This window comes from Cheilinus undulatus, linkage group 2 (assembly GCF_018320785.1).
Source record: "Cheilinus undulatus linkage group 2, ASM1832078v1, whole genome shotgun sequence".
Lineage (NCBI taxonomy): Eukaryota > Metazoa > Chordata > Actinopteri > Labriformes > Labridae > Cheilinus > Cheilinus undulatus.
The window spans coordinates 40688661-40710069 of record NC_054866.1 but is presented as its reverse complement, the minus strand read 5'-3'; the positions used below and the strand labels follow the sequence as shown (position 1 = coordinate 40710069).

At 39.4% G+C, this 21409-nt stretch overlaps 1 protein-coding gene across 1 annotated transcript in view; it reads right to left on the bottom strand.

Annotated features, from left to right (window-relative positions):
- The window catches only part of b3glcta (beta 3-glucosyltransferase a), a 134211-nt gene that overhangs the window by 15716 nt on the left and 97086 nt on the right, over positions 1-21409 (bottom strand). Inside the window, exons 10-11 of the mRNA XM_041812761.1 lie at positions 19915-19984; positions 16405-16518 (exon numbers count right to left, since the gene is read on the bottom strand). Of these exons, the coding sequence (XP_041668695.1) occupies positions 16405-16518; positions 19915-19984 (184 nt within the window). The remainder of the gene's footprint in view (positions 1-16404; positions 16519-19914; positions 19985-21409) is intronic.

Sequence of the window (21409 nt, the reverse complement as noted above, 5' to 3'; positions counted from 1 at the left end):
CTACCATGAATGACTTTGACATTATCGCTTATACTCAAATCTAAAAGCAGCACTGACTAAATGATGTGGCTGATAAGGGACAGTAGGAAAGGGAGAAATGGACATGTTCTATCTCTCCCCCTCCCAGTGCAGTCCATGATGCTCTAAAGGTATTTTTTTGAATTCCAGGATTGATACTGAAACTCTTTAATCCAGGGAGTATGGATCAGTAAGGTGATCAGGCTTTCAGGCAATAAAACACTTGTTTAAAGAAATTTATAAATATTCTGTTCTAATTGTACCAAGTTTCTTCCACTAGATGCTCATAAATATTAGACACTATATCTTTAAATGCAGCAATGATTAAGTAACAACACTTTTGGACATGTTATTGCATAATTGGATGGCATTACATAAGGCTTTGTTTCAAACTCATTTTATTTTCTCTGCTTTGGTTTCAAGTGAAATTAAGAATTCATTACTTGTTTATGTTTATAAATTCCTCCATGCCTGAACAGCTGTGTATATCTCTGACCTGCTCAACTGCAACTTTATTGTCCCCTTAGGGAAATTTTCTCCTCAGCCAGGTAAAACCACAAACAAAGAAAACACAATTACACAGACTCAGCCATAAGGAAGGCTGCACTAAATAAATACAATAATACATCAAAGGGCAACTGAAAGTAAAACTGTCCTGAAAATCATCCTCAGACAATGGTTGTGACTAGGGGTGGGTAAAAATATCGATTGATTGATGCATCGCAATATCCCCCCCCCCCAATTCAATATCGATTCAGCAAATCCTCTGAATTGATTCACCTCCTGGCCAGTAGGGGTCACTGTGCGTGTGATTCGCGTTGTATGGACGAAGTCAACCAAACAACAACCAACCATTACCATGTTATGTGAAGTTTATCACAATTTCCAAGAGGAAAGACATATTATTAAAGTTTACATGCACTTTACTTTTTCAGTGTTGATACAGAAGTGTCATGTTTTTTACTTTTGTACTCCTTATGCACAAATAAGTTATTATTGTGCAAATTTTTATTTTCAGCTGTTTTATTGCTAAAAAATGTGAGGTGACCTACCACATATGTTCACATGGGCATGAAAATAATTATTAAAAATTGACAACAGGTCATTTGTGTATTTCTACTTCTTACTGAATCAACATCAAAGCATTTAAATCAATATTGAATCAATATCGACTTGAATCGCAACCTAAAGAATCGAAATCGAATTGAATCATGAGGTTCCTAGCATTACCCAGCCCTAGTTGTGACAGTTTAAATGATTCTTACTGGATCGCTTTTAGAATTTAGTTGTGTAATAGAGAGGTAGATAAATAGATACTTTATTTATCCCGAGGGAAAGTCAGTGGCTTGAGTGAAATAAAAAGTTTTCACCTGCTCTGTCACCACTAGACCCCTCAGGTCTCTGACCAGAGCCTACTTGTTGTCTGACTGAAACCTGAGGCAATCATACCTTTGAATCTCCTTCTATACACTCTGCAGTTTCTACTGATGCTAGAGAACTCTGTGATTTGGATGCAAATCAGCCAAGTAATTCTGTAAAAATAGTAGTTTTTCTGTTTTTTTGCCCATCTTTTAATAGTTTTGTTGTTATTAATGTCATGGTACATTTCTTAAAGAAACCCCTTTGAAAGGTGCTGAAAAAAATCAACTTTAGTTAATACTTGCTAAATTGAAGTGATGGGCTGTCTGGGCCAGCAAGGCCTTCTCTGACCTAGACAGTTACAATCACAAACTAAGAATTTTTATTTAAATCATATTCTTACATCTATAATATATGGACTATGTAAGGGTTAATGCCAGACGAGGTGTCCAATTATCAGGGATTAATGGATGACCTGAGGCTTGAACACTCGCATTATGTTATTTAAATTTTCTGACAATAGTTTATAGAAGTTAGAACAGGAGGAAAGTAAGGCTTTTTTTGTGACACTCACCTCTCAGTGTTAAGGTGAGCCTGGAAATAAGACATACATTAGAGATAGGAGATAAGACTGTCTTGCGTTACTGGTTTAAAACCTGGAGTCTGCCAATATATATTTATGCCAGTTAAGTGACGTTTGCTGCCGGTCTGCAGGCTCCTTAGGCTGGCAATGCTGTACTCCCTGCTCAGAAAATATGCCTTGGGTTACTATGGTTACTCCTCTATCATCTAACGGGTGCTGGGCATCAATTTGGAACGTTTTTGCAACCCTCCTCCACCCCAGCTCCTCCTTTATTCTGCATCTGACTTAAGCAATGCCATTCTGTTGTCCCTGAAGTCTGCTCTGCTCTGGGCTTTTAGCAGCTTCTCTCTCTGCCCCAGGCTTTCTTTGTGGGTACAGAAAAGGCAAGAACATGTGCTGTTCCCGCTTGATGCTCTCCACATAGACAGGGGCAGGACGATCACAGAGCAGCCACAGTGTCAAATATAAATGACAGCAATAAGTGCAAATCAATAACTGCTAATACAGAAAATATTTATAACCACAAATTATGTGCATTTCTTAACAAAGAGGTATATTTGTTGCCTTCAGGTTTGTATTGTTAAGGTTAGTGTCTCTAAGAATATGAGACAATCACTATTTAGGAAGGAAAAACAATCCTTGAATGATAAGATGCAGTCCTGAACTCCTTTTAGCATATACGTCAGTTCAATTCCTTATAAATACATTCATGCAAGTGGCACGTATTGTAAAATATGGCTCTTAAAATCAATGAAGTCAGCAGAGGGCTGAGGAATAAAGAATAATGATGGTGACAGTTTCTTGACATTCTGATGCTTGTTGACTGTGGATGAACTCTGAGGCCGCACTCATTTACATAAACCTTTGGGTCTGGAAAAGGGGCAGAAGGAGTTTAACAATAAATAAGAAGAAAAAATGTATGCACTGACTTTAACTCTACTTTTATGTTACTTATTCAGTAGCATGTGGGTTTTTGGCACTGAGGAACAGATAAAATGCTTATTTTCATTTGACCTTAATCATTTCGGTGCACACTTATCAGATTAATGCAGGGACTGCTTTAATATGTGTCCCTAAATGACTGGGACTCCACTAAATAAATCTGTTTAAGGACACAGTCCAGGACTGATTTTACTTTCTCTTGTCATGGTCGTTTCAATTACACGTACATCATGCGATCTAATCACAGTTATGCATGCAAGTCCATCCTAATGTAAAAGGTATTCTGAGTGATCAGCCCTATTGACAGTTTGTAAAGTAACTCAGCTAAGAGAAGCTTTGGAGTCTGGCTGCTTCAAAGAGGAGAAAATCCTGCTGTCTTAATGATGGACCGTGGATTTCTGCCAGAGCTCCAGTTCTTGATTGTGCTCTCCAGAAAGTAAAAAATCCAAACATGCAGAGAAAGGTAAAATTTAAAAAAGGAGACACTTCCTCCTCCTGTATGATGTATGTGGAATAGTCATCCACTGCTGGCTTCAAAAACTACACACATAATTTATTGTTTGAGCAGAGCCGAGCTGTGGCTTTTCCAGAGTAAGACATCAAACTTACAACTCAGCCATAGCAGCCCTCAGCACCCAGGTTTACAGAGCGTGTCTACTTATTTAAATGAGAAGGTTTGAGAAGCCAGAAAACTTCCACTTGAGTTTTTTTTTCCTCTGTCGTGCCATAACCAGCTGCCAGCTTGTTAGCTTGGCAACGTGCAAAATGTGAACAGAAGTGCACATCATCTCCCTCCCTGACCCCAGAGTCTGTTTGGAGAGGAAATATCTTCAGAAATATCAGCTTAAAATATGGAGTATTAATGCTGCTCTGCTTACAGGATGAGTCAAACATTTAAATGTAAAATTCAGAAGAGGTCAACTTCACTTTGCAGCAACAAAGTTTGCAAAAAGCTTTTTACATACCTATTAAAAGTTTCAACACCTAGTCAATTAATCCTTTGATGTTAAAGGAACATATTTAAAGAATTTGGAAGTCCACTGAATCAGAAAATGTGATGATTTCCACATCAAATTAAATATACTATTCCTAGCAGCCGATGAAGATAACCTAAATTCCAAAAAAGTTGGGGCACTGTGTAAAATTTAAATAAAATAGAAAGCAATGATTTGCATAACTCATAATTCCAGATTTTATTCATGATAGAATATAAACAGCATATCAGATGTTAAAACTGAGGCACTTTACCACTTCATGAATATCAGCTCATTTTGAATTTAATGGCAGCAACACTTCTAAAAAAATAGGGACAGCACCATGTTTATCATTGTGTAGCATCCTTTTTTATTTTAACAACATTCTCTAAACATCTGGAAAGTGAGGAGACCAGATGCTGGAATTTTGGGAGAGGTATGTTGTCCCATTCTTGTCTGATGTAGGATTCTAGTTGTTCAACAGTCCTGGGTCTTCTTTGTTGGATTTTTTATTTTATGATGTGCCAACTGTTTTTATTGTTGAAAGGTCTGGACTGTAGACAGGCCAGTTCAGCACCCAGACTCTTCTGCTGTGAAGCCCTGCCGTTGTAATGGATGCCGTTTGTGGTTTAAAATTATCTTGCTGAAATATGCAAGGCCTTCCCTGAAAGAGACGTTTTCTGATTGGCAGCAAATGAGGCTCTAAAACCTCTCTATACTTTCCAGATGTGTAAGCTGTCCACACCATAGGTGCTAATGCAACCCCATACCATCAGAGACACGCTTTTGAACTGTGTGCTGATAACAAGCTGGATAATCCCTCTCCTCTTTAGTCTACAGGACACTGTGTCCGTGGTTTTCGAAAGAAGCTTCAAATTTTGATTCGTCTGATCACAGAACAGTTTTCCATTTTGACTCAGTCCATTTTAAATTAGCCTCTGCCCAGAGAAGAAGGCGTCCTTTTCTGTGCCGTGTTCACATATGGCTTCTTCTTTGCACTGTACAGTTTTAACTTTCATTTGTGGATGGCACAGAAAACTGTTAACAGACAATGATATCTGATAAACCATGCTGTGATTTCCAGAACAGAATCATGCCTGTTTTAATGCAGTGCTGCCTGAGGCCTTGAAGATTACAAGACTCCAGTATTTACTGTTGGCCTTGTCCCTTGTGCAGAGAGATTTCTCCTGACTCCCTGAATAATTTTATATCATGTACTGTAGATGATGGGATATTCAAACTCTCTGCAATTTCACACTGAGGAACATTTTTCTGAAATTGTTCCACAATTTTTAGACAGTTTTTCACAGATTGGTGAAGTTCTACCCATCTTTAATTTTGAGAAACTATGCCTCTCTGAAAATGAACCTAACCTTAAGCTGTTTTTCATGAGTGACACTAACTTTTCCAGCCTTTTGTTGGCCTGTTTGAAAAAGATATGGGTTTATGACCTTTTAACACAGCGCCCCAGCTTTTGTGGAATTTGAGTTGTGAAAAAGGAAATCTAACTAGAACCATCAGGCCCTTTTCATCATTTACTGACAATTTAAACATCGTTCATCAATTCAGAGAAACACTCCAGGCATAAAATGAGAATGTAACATAGATGCAGCCTTGTTAACTATTCAATTAGCTGCAATATGATTCATCATTTCAAACAGCTCTGCAATACACACTATAAAAGGTTGCTTTCTGGCCTTTTCCAAACATCACAGCTGCATTTATGGACATCATCTTTGACTTTAAATGTCATGCTAAGCTCTACAGGTACTTCAATAAGGAAACTTCAGACCTATGTTTGATCAATTGTTTTTTTAAGTCATTTTCTGACTTTGTTAAATGTTTTTTCTTTTTTAATGGTTAAATTATTTTTTTTTTCTTGGTAAATATTTTGTTATATACATTTTAACTGATTTTGCTAAATTGTATTTATTACAATAACAGTAAGTTGTATTTATTAAAGAAACGTAAAGTAATTAATTCAATTTTATCAATTTTTGATTTTTTTTAATCCTCTGATTACTATACAAAAATCTCCCTTGTTTTAATCTTTTAGATTTTTATAAAAAGCATTAATTTCTGTTGTTATTTCTGTTTCTTTTCTGTTTTCAAAGATTAATTTTGGGGCTTGTCACCTTTATTTTGATAGGCTAGCTGAAGGGAGACAGAAAATATAAAAAGAGAAAGTGGGGGCAAGACATGCACCAAATAGTGCAGGAGCATCAATCAATCCCATGACCAGAGCGATGAAGACTTCAGCCTCCTTCTCTACCAAGCGAGCTAAACCAGTGCCTGCAGTCCGCTCTGTTGTGAAGTGTTTTAGGCTGCATGTTATTATGAATGACCGGGATCATAGACACTTAAACCTCTTAGTGTGGTATTTTTCTTTCAGCTCTTCTTAAGTATTTGACTTCAGAAGACAAAAGACTACAAGGATCCAACAGAAACGACCACAGTAAAGCTTTTGGAGGGGGCCCAAACACAAAACAAATAATGGGAGCAACCAATATGTTTAGGCATGTGGACAAAGTCAAGTAACCTTTCAAAAGAGATTAATTGGCCAGACGCCATGTCTGTTAGGCAAATACATCTTGAAAAGCTCCAATCTATATCTTTCGGGCCAAATCAAAAACAGTTCTGACCAATCGGCAGCATTTGAGAAGAACAAGGCGGGAGCTACGAGGGTGAGGTTATATTGTACTGTGAGCACAGTAATGGGTGCCGCCAGTGTAGCGGTTAGCTTCATAGTATAGCTGCAGTTTTATCAGAACTGGACCACACTTATTTATTAAATAAAGGGCAAAGAACAGCACTGAAAGTTTTTCACGATGAAAAAGATGTTTTTGCTTTTCTGCTGACCTGAGTTTGAGACTGTTACAAGGGTGTAAGTCTGTATGGCTGCTGGTGTAGCTTGGATGTAGCTTTAGTGTAGCAGCAGATTCATCTGAACTAGACCACATTTCTTGATTAAATATAGAGCAAAGAAGGGGTTAAGTTGTACTGTAACCCGTGATTTCCATATACAGCGTGCGCGCCGCGCAAGGCGAGTGACCTCGCCCACTGGAAGCGAGTCTAGAGCGCAGCGCCGCAGCGCGCAGCCCTGATCATCAGGAAGAGATCACGGGAGAACTGCGAGTTCACGCAGGAATAGCATGTCAACAGCGGACTATTTTACCTTTTGGGGTTAATTTATCATCCTTTCCAGTATAAGTCCATGATATTATTGCTTCCTCCATTGAGTGAGTACATTAGGAAGTCAAAAAGTTCATGTTTGCTTAAAGGATCTGTGGTTTTATGCAATATTCTTTGGATAAATATTCCCAAAACTTAACTTTTCCTTGTCAAAGGTGCAACTGTAGCTCGGTGACCCACTGACCTCTCGGTGACCCTTTGCTCTCACTGCAGGATGAGACGTAATGTTGATAAAGTGATGATTTGCGTTCGGGAGTCCGTGCATTGTGTTTTATTTTGAAAGAACTGGATGTTCTACTCTTGTGACTTCCATGGTTGGTGCTTTCTGAACGACGGTTAATTTACGAGGTTTGGCGGCGGCCGGCGCTGAAATAGACCTGCAGCGTATTTGAAACGAAGCAGAGCAGAGTGGCGCTCCAGGCATGCGCCACTGCCGGTCTGAAGTGCCTGCTATGGAAATGCTCTGATAGACTAGAGAGGGAGCGAAGTGCTCCGCAGTTCGATTTGCCGGTGTTCCGCGGCGCGCCGTGGCGCACACGCTGTATATGGAAATTCGGGGTAAGCCATTAGCTTGGGTGTAGCTCTAAAAATGTGGCAGTTCAATCAGACCTCCACCAAATTTCTTATTGAACAAGAGCAAAGAGCCACACCGAAAGCTTTTCTTAGCAGAGAAAATGTTTTCGCATGTCTCCAGTCAGGCTTTGGCATGAATTTTAGCCAACAATAAGCTTTGCTGTTCAAATACTACGGCAGGTTTAGCCTGTAAAGCTGAAGTTAGCTCTGGAGCTACACATGACTACTACCTTATTTTGCCTTCTGAGAATTGTTTATGAAGTCTAGTCCTTCCCAAACACTTGGGAAGGTTGTATGGGAGGTTTCCTGGATAAATGGGAAATCTATCCATGCAATAGCTATATGAAACAGTCTATCTGGCATGTCTGGTTAACAGTCCAGAGGATCTGCTGAAATTCAAAGCTGGCATCAGAATGAAGAAGGAAGGAGACTGAAGTGCTGTGGTTGTTGGTGGTGTGGTAGGATTTCATGCTGTTCATGCCAAATTCTTCTACCATTAAAATGTCGTAGCAGCAATTGAGACTCATCAAACAAGGTGACATTTTTCCAGTCCTATATTGTCCAGTTTTGGTGAGCCCATGTTAACTGTCGCCTCTGTTTCCTGTAATTAGCTGACAGAAGTGACACCAGCGTAGTCTTCCACTGCTGCTGTTGCCAGTCTTCTTCAAGGTTTGATGTATTGTGTGTTCAGGGAAGCTCTCCATGCCATTGTACTGAGTTATTATTTGAGTTACTCTTGTTGTGTCTGCCATCAATGGGGCATTTTGGGCCAAACAACTGTTGTTCAATCATATCTTCTCCCTTTTACAACCATTCCCTGTATGAGCTGGTTGTGTGAGAAAATCCCAGTAGATCAACAGTTTGTAAAATAATAAGTCCAGCTGTCTGGTACCAACAACAGTGTCACTTAAATCACCTTTCTTCTTCATTCTGATGCTTTGTTGAACTTCATCATCATCTTGACCACGTCTACACGCTTGAATGCATTGGTTGCTGCTATGTGAATGGCTGATTCAATATTAGTGTTAATAAGCAATTAAACTGGTATACCTAATAAAGTGGCAAGAAAGATTAGATAAAACTTTATCCAGACAAGTTTCCTATATTATGTGTGTAAATGCAGGTGGACTGAGGTGCCAATAAGCTGAAAATCAGCAATCAGAGAGTCCGAAAAATACTTTCACCACAATGCGAGAAACAGTTTAAACCCTGATTTAAACTATGGAGTTTTAAATAAAAAAGCAGTCTGCTTCAGTCAAACGTGGTTCGACTCCAAACAAACATGCATTAGAGATGCATTGTAAGCTGCAGAGCACTGAGTTGGCTCGGGGGATTGTACTGTCGCCTTCCTTTTTTTCTCATCAAACACCAGACCTCCAGCTTTACATCAGCTATGGCATCTCAGGGAGTTCAGAGGGAATACTTTGTTTTTGTGAAATGCATCAATGTTGCCAGGATATATTGCCTGTTGAGATGCTTTAAAATCCTCACATATTTGCAGTTACAGGTGCCATTTTACCAGCAGAAGTTATACGTCAAGCCTTTCAAAGAGGAATCATCTTTAGTTGCAGATTGAGCCTCTTTGTTCTTGTCTGACTCCATATGCTGAAAAGGATAATTTAATTTCTGTGTGACATATTTTCTGTTAGGTACACAGTAAAGGCTCAAGATAAGTTTCAAAATGAAGTGGAGCAGCTGGAGGGAGATATACATGCAAAAACCTAATCACCTTTTCTCTAATCTCATCAAATGCACTTAAAATCAACTTGGTAAAGATGCTTTTCCTTCTGGAGATTTCCTTTAAAAATCCGATTGAAATGAGAATACAGTATGAGAGCACTGACAGTTGATGCATGTAGAACTACGTGTCAGGAGGGCAAATGAGCTCGTTGTGGATTTGTTCGAAGACGCTGAGATGTGTCACTACCACAACGAGGAGGCGGCATTCAAGAACGAGGGATGCATACAAACTGTTTACGGAGTAACTCCGACTATTATTCTCAGTGTGAAGCCGAGCCCACATGTTCCAGCGTGTAGCCGATGGCAGTTTGCATCCTTCACAGCCTTAATGCAAAGAGGTCGTAGAAGACGTCCTTGTTAAACAACAAAACTGCCTGGAGACAGTCAGTGAGAGGCGACTCGAGAGCAAACTTTGTTCAGAAATCTTTTCAACAACAACCCTAAGCACTCTTACAGCGAGCTGACAGTGGCTACAGTCGATGCATCATCCCATTAAACCGCTACATGAAGGTCTAAGGTGCAGTTTTGTGCCAACAGCCATCAGACTGTAAAATAATTTGCGCCCAAAAGGCCTCAGGCTCAGGCTCAACTAGGAGGCGCTGAGGCAGAGAGCTGCTGCTTTCTTTAAGAGAAAACATGAAGGCTTTCAATACTCTTACCCTCCATGTACATACTTGTACACTTACTTCTTCTAATTCAGGTCTAACGGATCAACAGGCTCTTAAACAAGTGATAATCTGCCTTCTAGGATGTGCTTCTTTAAACATAATCCCTCTGTGCCAGTCATGCTGGTGCATCTTTAATAACATTCAGGATCTCACTGGGAATTTAAAATGAGCTTCTGTAAATTTTAAGGAGTAGTTTGACATTTAAGGGCTATACTTTTTTTGCTTTCTTATAGAACATGATTGGAAAACAAATACCTTGTGGGTGTTTAAGTTCAGTAAAATTTAGAGCAAAAAAAGATGAAACAGCAAGGCTGGCTCTATACAAAAGTTTCAGAAGCCTTTTAGACACTTTCAGAGCAACAGTTTGTTCTAATTTAATTTGATGCGTTTTGGCACCTTTTCAAGGTTTATGGGTGAACCTGTGCTTTCGTATAAACATAGTGCTGTTACTTACCTCTATTAGATAAAGCACATTTGTTGACATTCAGAGGGCTGGGGAAGCCAATGAAGACGATAGTAGAAGCAAAAGAACAATGTCAGCTGACAAGCTACAGCAAAATTAACAGAATTTCCAAACAAATCTGACTCTGCTAGCGTCTACAGCCTGCTGTTTGCATGTGCAGTACGTGTATGTGTCTATAGCTGTTAACGTGACTATAGTCTGTGGCTGTATGCCTACATTGGAGACGGTGATTTAATGCATTGTAGTTACGAAAAAATGGAAAAAATGGAAAAATATAAAACCATCTAAAAGAGAAAGAAGGAAAGAGACATTTTAAAAGGAATACTAATGGATCCAAACCTGAGACTTAACTTGGGTTAGGTGACTTTCGAGGGGCATCTGGCTGCAGACCTCTATGGTGGGGTGTTTTGGGCTCATCCTTTGCAGACCTCTACAATGGGGCGACCTTGACTGTGGGGTGGTACTACCCTTGTTGTGTTTTGCCTTAGTTTGTGATGTGTTATTTTTAAATTTTACCCCCCCACTTACCCTAACCCTCAGTTTTAGGGTTCTGGCCCCTAACCCTAACCTTCTTTGGGGTTTCCTTAGTTTGTGGTGTGTTAACTTTAAATCTATCGCCTTCAGTGAATTTTTGATTGATTGATTTTTTTTCATAAAATTCTGCAGTTGTGAAAAATAGCCACTCACCGTAACCTGAGAGCGAGTGGAAAGTATACATCATTCAGTACATTATTCTGGTTCTGGCTTCAGTAATGCACATCTCTTCCAACCCCAAGGTTGAGGTTGCCCCATTGTAGAGGTCTGCAGATGCACGCCCCACCATAGAGGTCTGCAGCTACATCCTCTTGACTTTATGCCACAAGGTTGCTTAATAAGACAATACAGCCTAATGTTATGTTGTAATCTACCCTGAATAACCCCTGCCGGGATGTAAACTCTGCGTTACGTTCCTCTTTTGACACTATACAGACAAAAGTATTTGGCCAGACCTGTTAATTATTGAATTCAGGGGTTTCAATTAGACCCGCTGCCACGGGTGTATAAGGCAAACAAAGGCGCCAACACTGTTCATTCCATAGCTGAAGAGTTCTGAACTTCCACTGGCATTAATTGAGCACAAAAACTGTGCATTGGGAGCTTCAATTAATGAGTTTTCATAGCTGCATGCAAGCCTCACACCACCATCCAATACCAAGCATTGAATGGAGTGGTGTAAAGCACACCAACACTGGACTGTGGAGCAGAGAAAACGGGTTCTGTGGAATGACGAATCACGCCTCTCTGTTCGGCAGACAGATGGGCAAATTTGGGTTTGGCAGATGCCCAAAGAACGTTACCTGCCTGACTGCACTGTGCCAACTGCGATGTTTGGTGGAAAAAGGGATAATTGTATGGGGCTGTTTTTCAGGGTTTGGGCTGGGCTCCTTATCTTCAGAGAAAGCCAATCTTAATGCTTCAGCATACCAAGACACTTTGGACAATGCTATGCTTCCAACTTTGCGGCAACAGTTTGGGGAAGGTCCTTTTTTATTCAAACATGTCTGTGCCACCATGCACAAAGCAAGGACTATAAAGACATAGTTTGATGAGTTTGGTGTGAAAGAAACTGACTGGCCCAGACTGACACAGAGCACTGACCTGAACCCCATTGAGAAGCCAGGCCTTCTGGCCCAACATCAGTGCCTGACCTCATAAATGCTCCATAGAATGAATGGGTTCAAATTCCCACAGAAACACTCCAAAATCTTGTGGAAAGCCTTCCAAGAAGAGCGAAGGCTACAAAAGAGGGGGCAAATCCATATTAAAGTACATGTATACAATTACACTACAGTCCCTGTTGGGAGTTATGGTCAGGTGGCTGAAAAACTTTGGTCCATGTAGTGTAGCTCCAACACTGCACTCTTCCTTCTCTTTAGCTGAATTACTGAATCAAACCATACCATACCAATACCATGATGGGGTAACTGGTGTATAAAATAGTACCATTAAGTGGAACATGCTTTTAGAAAGGCAATCTGGGTCCACTGGAAAAGTAAGTGCTTAGTCCAGCAGGAAACTGGGACACTGTGCGGAAATGGAATAGATGCAGTTCTCCTTGTTAAAAGGCGTGTAAATGTTAAATCCACTTTAGAAATGCTTTTTTAAAAGTGAAAATATTACACATTGTTCTTTTTAAGCTTGCTAAGTGAGATTTTCGAACCTCTTTGCTCAGTATGTACAAAAACTGAAGAAACTGATTAGTTTTTCTTTTATTTGGATGTTGATTTCGACCAAAATGTCCAGAAAAAAAGCAAAAAATAATTATAGTGGGGCTGAGTGCTGAACAATCTCTGCTCTTGGATCAGCATCTATTAGAGTGAGACTAGACACAAGGAAGGCAGGAAGTCTCTTCCCCTGGTCAAGAAACAGTCCAGAATTTCTCCTCCATATTAAACCAATCAGTTTTAGAAGCCTCAGGCAGGTTGTGTAACCTTTGGACAGTCTGAGCAAACAGTTTCTATCTGTTTTCAGTCTTAGGCTAAGCTGTAGTAACCTGATGCTAACTGTTTCTTCTTTTTGATGTCAAATTATAAGTCTGATATTGATCTTCATGTGCAGCTTTTGCCAGAGAAGCCAAGAGGTGAGTTTTAAAAAATGGTAAACTACCCAATTGACATTTGTACATGTTTTAACAGCTTGTAGAGATGAGCTGAACTGTTTGGCAAAATTCATAAAGTTATGGTGTCTCAGGGTAATTAAAGAGAAGAAAATCTTTGACAAGTGATGATTGAACATGTGGCAGATTATCTGCAGATCTGGAGAAAATATTTCAGCTATGAAATACAGACGGAGCTACAGTCTGTGCAGCTCAGCAGGTGAGGCTGGCTAAGCCCCACGTGAATAAAGGTAAAGTTTTAAGCTTTCAGTTGAGAGAAGCACCTCAAATTCAATAACAAGCATACAGTACAGGTCCAACTATCACAAGGGATTTTTCCTGGGATAAAATTAGCAGCACAACCACAAAACAAATTTCCAAAATGCTATGTATGATAAGAGGACAAACAAAATACAGTGATTTGCAAATCTTTTCTAACTTAAGTTCAAGGAATTTAGACATTTCCCCATCTTCAGTCAAAGTCATCAAAAGATTCAGAGAATCTGGAGAAATCTCTACATGTAAGCGGCAAGGCAACTAACAATGAAAACCCATGACCTTGAATTCCTCAGGCAGCACTGTATCAAATAACAACATCATTCTGTGATAGATGTTAGACAACGTGGGCTGAATGATTTTTGAGAACCATCGTCAGTACGATGCTGAACCTAAAGTCAAAACTTTACCAGCAAAAGTAAAAAGCCACTTATAAACAACATTCAGAAGCACTGGTGACTTCTCTGGGCTTGAGCTCATCTGAGATGAACTGATCTACGATGGAGAAGTCTGCTGTGGCCTTATGAGTCCACCTTTCTGATTGTTTTTGGAAACAATGGCTGTCGATTCCTCTGGGCTAAAGAGGAAAAGGACCATCCAGTCCAGGAGCTAGCATGGCTAAGATGCACATCATTTCAGGCACCATTGATACTGAGAGCTACAGGTTTTGAAGCAACATATGCCTTCATCCAGATGACGTCTTTTTCAGGGAAGCCCCTTCTTATTTCTGCAACACAAAACCACATTCTGCATGAGTTACAGCAGTATGGCTTCACATTAAAGGGTGCATGTACCACCAGGCCTGACCACAGAATTGGGTGGACCTCTGAAAAATCCCAGAGAAGGGGCCATCCCCACAGTTGTGATTTATTGCTGATGTCAATGTCTATGAGGATCAGTAGTATTGGTGCTAGCATGCCCACTAACGGTGACCTCATTTTGGAGCAGAAAATAATGTCAAACCATTATTGATTTCTGATGTTTAAACCATCTATTTGTGCTACTTCTTAACCCGTTTCATAACTTTTCCAACCAATTTTGCAACCATTCTCCCATTTTTCTCCGTTTAACCCATTTTGCCCATTTTAGCAACTTTTTTTAACACTTCAAATCCATTTTTTCTGCTTTTTGGCCTTTTATGCCACTTTTGCCCCTTTTGACCCATTTTTGCGACTCCTAACCCATTTTTACCTTTTTTTTTTCAACTTTTAGACCTTTTCTTTTGTCCAATTGTTTTGCCCCTTTTTACAACCAATCAATCAATCAATCAATCAATCAAACTTTATTTATAAAGCGCTTTTCATACATAACATGTAACTCAAAGTGCTTTACACCCAATATTACCACTTTTATCCCATTTCTGCCACTTCTTTTGAGACTTGCAACACTTTTTTTGCTGCTTTTTACCCTTTTTTGCACCCATCCTTTGCCACTTCTGACCAATTTGTGGTGGTTTTGGCATTTTTTGGCAATGTTTTCCCATTTTGACATTTAATTAACTAATTTCTACCACTTTATTCCACTTTTAATCAATTTTTGCTCTTTAGTGCCACTTCTTTTTGACCTTTTCAACTAATATTTGCTACTTTTAACCAGTTTTGACCCCCTTTGGTACCTTTTGTCTTTTTTTGTCTCTTTACCCATTTTTGTCACTTTTTGCCACTTGTAACCCATTTTTTACACTTCTTGCCTATTTTGCCAATTTGCGATGGTTTTCAAGCTTTTTTCTAACTTATTTACCCTTCAAACTATATTTGCTCAAACCCATTTCTACCACCTTTAATCAACCTTTGCTTCTTTTTGCTCTTTTCTGGCCCTTTTCACCTTTTTATCTGCTTTTTGCTCCATTTCACACTTTTAACCCATTCTTGCAGCTCTTCAAAGATTTTTGCCACTAGATTTACCTCTATTACCCATTTATACCACTTCTTGCTCATTTTTTCACTTTTTTTTGCCACTTTAATTTATTTTCACCCCTTTTCGCATATTTAGGCCTTTTCTTTTTGACACTTTAAACCCATTGTTTCTGCTTTTCATCCTTTTTATTCCCGTTTTAACTCATGTTTGCCAATTTTTACCAATTTCTGCCACTTTTATCCAATTTTTGCCCATTTTCGCCTCTTTTCACTATTATTCAAATATTTTTTTTATTAAAGCTGTCTCAGTTTCTTCTACTTTATTTCCTGGCATCCTGAAGTTTGTGCACATCATGGCTTAAATATGAAGTCTTGCATTACTTTCCTAATGGTTTAGTTCATTGCGCCCTCCATTGACCCCCAATTTAGCTAGGCCCCAGAGAGCTCTCCCCTTTTCCCCCCCTTATGAGGCAGCCTTGGGTACCAGATTGCCCTGCATGCAGTCCAGACCTGTCCCCCATTTGAAATGTGTGGTGCATTATGAAGCACAAAATACAGCACAAGAAACCCTGCCCTGCTGAGCAACTTCAGCTGTACATCAAACAAGAATGGGAAAGAATTCAACTTTCAACACTTCAACAAAATTGTGTTTTCAGTCTCTGTATACTTTCAGAGTGTTGTTAGAAGAAAAGGTGATGTAACACTGTGATAAACATGCTCCTCCATGCAGGCATCAAATTCAGAACGCGTATAGCCCCAAGTTTTGAATTTTGGTTTGTACGTGAAAACTCTAATTAGAAGTGATACCACAGAGGACAGAGAAACAAAGAGCTTTGCTATAGTGTCTTTCTAAAAACAAACACACTTTCAGAGACAAAAGAGTTGAATTTGCTGACTCAGTTACTCCTACTTGCTTCGGCTTCGTGTCTCCTGCAACATTGTTTTTTGAATTACTGCCACCCTCACAAGGTGTTAGGGTTGGGGACATTTCACCTTTAGTTTGTCATTTCATTTTTCATGTACTACCCCCAGATATGCAGCCGACCCTGCACCATTACTCCAGGCTGGATCCTCTGCTGGTGAAACTAAGGCTGAACCAGTTAAGGCTGCTAAAGAAGCACTTACCTCTCTCTGTATTTGGTACTCCCAAATCAATGGTGGGTATCGAAGGATCTGCATGGTCACTGTAGTACTCCAAATATAAGGCATCTTTTTCCCAGGTCTTCTTTATTACTGGAACTAGAGCAAAGGGGAGAAAAATCAATGATGTGTTCACCCAGTTTGCAGAACAAATACTGCAGACCACTGGTTCACTGCATTTTAAACTTTGACAATATGCTCTAATGTTGTGTCTATTTTAAACAAAATAAATGCACTCTGAATAAATGAATGATCATTATAGGAAGAGAGAACTGAAAAAAAGGAGAAAATCAGAATAAATCAGATGCTTTTTAATCTGGTTCCTCTATGTTTTGTGTAGTGATGCCATGATGAAGTTTTCTGTCATTTGAAGAAAACCTTATTCAAAGTAAAAATCATGACAACTTCTCATACAGTTAAAAGTGAGGCACTATTTATAGCACAAGCTGTTAAATCTCACCACTGTGAATCACTGACTTACAGGAAATAAATAAGTATGTAACTTTAAGTTTCTATCTGCTTGTACTTGATGCAGTGTAACACACAGGGACCAGCGGCCTTCTGACCTTTTCTCCTCTTTAAAAAAAAACAAAAAAGAGAAAAACAGTACATCACTGTGTCTGTCTGTGCTTTTTCCTCCTTTTGTATGCAGTGTCTTTCGGCTAAACTACTTGTACACCCTAACAATCTGTTTTTGATTCAGTTCCTGCTATCAGTGTTTAAATTTTGCCTTCAGATCTGATTGAAATCTCCCATATGTAATTTTCAGTTTTTTCTGATGAGGTTGTAGGTCGTCAAGGCGAGAGAGCTTGAGCTCTGAGAAAACACAGAACAACCAAGAAGTCTGCAGCAGCAGCTTGAGGCTGTTTTCAACCCTCATATATCAACAAAACAGAGTCAGAGTGGCAAATTTTACGCTGAAAGAAAAAAAAAAAATAGAGAGCGAAAGTTGAAGTGGATGGCCTTCGGTGACTCTTAAGGCTGACAAGGCATGTGAAGTTCTGATGAACAGCAAGAAAAATTAAGCTTCAGACTTAGAGACTTCTTTTTCGTGTGGGTTTCGCTTCAAATATTTTAGGTAATAAATTAAGTGAACCATAAAATAGTAACAACTAATGCACCATTAATGAATTTTAAGGAGCAGTTAGGAAGTAGATGAGCAAACTATTGAATGCATATGCACTGTGGAGGGAAAATGGCATCTCTGTGCTGGTAAAGTGCAATTAAATGAGCCATCATGCATTCATTTTGGAAAAAAAGGTGCCCCTTTCTATTTAAATCACCCTGAGTACAAAACATGTCTGAGTATAGAATAACAGTTTCAAAAGCCACATACAGTTTGGGTGGAAAAATTACTTTCAAATAAGCTTTGATTGTAAATTCACTAAAGAATTCACAACAGATGGTGCGCAAACTTTCCAGTGATCAGGAAAACATATGACTTTAAAATTAGCAGTATATAAAGAATGTAAATATCACTTTGACATACCTATTTCTATAATATAACCAGGTGTTTTTAATCAACCCTGTGTCATGATTGATCTCCTGTTTTTCTTGGATTTCGTGTATAGATTATTTTGTGTTTGAGAGGAGGCTCTGTGTTTTTACTCTCTCACTGCAGGCTTGCTGGGAGGGCAGGAGCACTGGCAGTCACAGCTGCAGCTCGTTAGGTATCACAGCAGCAGCTAGTCTTTAAGCAAACAAGACTTCCTCTTTACCACTTTGTGTTGAGCCTCCAGATGTCAGAGTATTCCTTCAGTGTCATGAGTGGTAACCTGTGATACATTTTTGTCCTCTTCTCTTACAGTGTCTTCTACTTCCTGCCAGTGCTTCAGCCCGCCACCAGCCAGCTCACTCACTCTCGTTCTGCACCATTCACCTTCTACCTTGGCTTGTTCTCCGCTTCAGGGTCCTAGTCAGCTAACTGTCACTTCATGGGGACCGACGTGTGGATGGTAAAGAGCTGTTGCTCATGACAAGGATGCATTATTTTTTTTATTTGCTTTTGCATACTCCATTTAAGTGTCAGACTTATTGCTTGTGTTGTTCCTGCACCTCCTTCTTCTCTCTTTCTGCATCTCCCTTTATGTTTTTCACCCCCAACACAGTTTTGGCAGATGGCTGATTAACTTCTGTCTGGTCAGAAGATTTCTGTCAGGTAAACGGAATATTTTTTCTTGTGACTGAAATGTTGCTAAAAATTGCTGAGTGCTGGGCTCATGGTGGATAAACGCTGAGTCTTTGTAAATAATACAACAGAGAGTAACACCTGCCCTCGCTGTAAAGTGTCTTGATATAGCATTGGTTATAAATTGGAGCTATGCCAATAAAGACTGATTAATTAATTAATCAAATTTTGGAACAATTAGTAAATTATTGATGTTTTGCACCCAGATAAACCCAGAAAAAAGATTTACCTCCCCTTGTAGTGCATCATCTTTAAGTGGACAGAACTGAGCCCTATCAGCAGAGCCCTGTGCATACATAGATGTATACATTAGGATACAAAACAAGAGCAAACCTCATAGTGCTTTATGATGTTTCCTCTATGAATCAGTCAAGTTCTCCTTTGCGTTGACCACACTCTTGTGAAAAAAGTCCTGCATGACATTTGAAAGGAAGCTAATTGTGGAGCTGAGCAATGTCAGTCGAGGAAGTGTAATAAGTGTATTTATACCACAGTTCTAGTAGGAGAGGCTCCAACTGAAAAAATATTTTTTAAAATAAATGAAGTTAAATATATTTTTAAAGGGTTAAAGCTTCAGTACAGTAAAGTAAATTACTTTAAAACACATGGAAATAGTCTGTGGCAACATCAGATCAAGTAAAACTTTAAAGAGATGAATGAGCATTTTGTTCTATATAATCATTTAAGATAAAGGAGATTCGAGAGCTTGATCACTTAGTGCCACTGTGAATTAGATGTGATACTCTTTCGAGCCTAATGTGTATTGATCTAAGCGAACCTTTGATCAATAAATCTAATATTCATTTTCATCTTGTCTACCTTTGAAACCGACAATGGCAGCTTGGCAGAGCAAACGGTAATTACGGTAATTAGTGCAATCACTTTGTGTAATATCCTTTGAGAGTAGTGAACAATTTGTCTGATCTGAAATGAACCTGCTGCGTTTTTATCAGGTTAAAAGAGAAGTGGATTCATGCCAGGAAGAGCATGCAAATAAAAGGCTAAACATCCTAAGTGCTTCTAAAATGGCTGCAGGATTGCTAGATGATAGCACGTCTGCAGCATCAAGGAGGGGGTATAATTTAGCAGGTCAAGGTATTTTTGTAGCTTCAGTGCTGTGAAATCTTTTCAGACATGATGGTGAAATTATCTAGTGAGAGCCTTTATGATGATAATGAGATAAACGTCTTCTGAAGTCACACCTGTCAAAGGTAAAACAAATCCATTAAGAGAAAACAAAGTACAAGAACATGCCTTTTTAAGAGAGACTGAGCATCTCTGTTTGATTCTGTGGGTGTGTGACTCACCTCTTTCACTGTGAAACTTCCTACACGTTTTCACAGCAACAAATAGATCTTCTTTATTTACAGGCTCCCCCTTTGATGAATAAAAAAGGAGACATAAATCAGGGAAATGCTTGCAGGAATAAACAGCATAAATCACATTTAATTACAACAAAATCCATATTACATGCAGCAGAACGGTTAAAATTGAGTTTTTCAGGCGACATTCAGTGTCAAAGTGATCAGTGAGAGTTGTTACCTCCAAAGGCAAATTAGAATTGAATATTTCTATTAATGGGCTGAGTCATTTTGCCCTCTGGTTGTCTTTGGCTTCTGTATAAAATTAAAGACAGCTGATGATAGCTCTGCAGCTTATTTGAAAACGCAGGACTCATGTGAAAACTCCTCAGAATTTAACACAGAACACTAGAGTGACTAGGAGAGATAAAGAAAATAAAGGCTAAGTAGGTTATTTGTAAATGCAGTATTTGATGTCTCTGTAAAATTCATGTCACATCATGACCCTCAATCAAATGCATGAAAAAGTAATAAAAGAAACTATTCCCAAAACTCTAAAGACTGATCTAACTGATTCTACACACTTACTGCTGAATGATTTGAAGGCTTACGTGCCAGTCTGTGTATTTATCTACTTGTCTATAAGCACTAAAGCGGTGTCCCAATCCAGGGACTGCGTTTAAAGGACACACTGACCACAACACAATGGCATGGCAAAATTTTTCCCATTCAAAATGCTGCTGAAATTAGTATTCGGTATCAAATTTTTAACACTGTTAAATCTCCCCCATATTTTCCCACTATTACGCCAATGTCCCATGTATTTTAAAGGTCAAATATTTTACTCCCTCCAGGTTTATATTGGTCTCAGAGGTCCCCAAAACATGCCTGTAAAGTTTGTTGCTGAAAAACCCTTCAGTATTGGATTTTTGCATGTCTACAAACCCCTCTGTTTCAGCCCTGCTCAGAATGAGCTGTTTCTGTGTCTGTGGCCTTACATGTTAATGAGCTGTCTTACTCTGCTCCTGATTCCGCTTCTCTCAGGAAATGGATGTGGCTCTCCTGATCCTCCCCTCAGATGCCAGCTATAAGGAGGATCAAGAGAGGAGGGTGGAACTTTCTTCCAAGCAGGGAGGGCCAACAGAACCTGGGGGTGGAGCTAACTCCCCACATGACATCATGAGCCACATTCTGTTACTGTGCCTTGGATCCTAACCTGATTTCCTTCAGGACCAAGCCGAAGGCTAATACCACCAGTCAGAGTGCTAATCCAGCAGGCATTTGAATACTGCAGGAAGTTTACCAGAGACAACCAAAAGGCAAAGCTGATAATGACCAAAATAGTCACAGTCCCTTGATCTGCTTCTGCTTCTTTGATGCATCTCTCTGTTTGATGTGGTTTCGTTCACAGTCCGACCAACGTCAGTAAAAAATTGTACATCACCACTAGTTAGCTCTGGTGCAGCTGTCAAGGATGCTAGATGACAGGAGCAGTGATTAG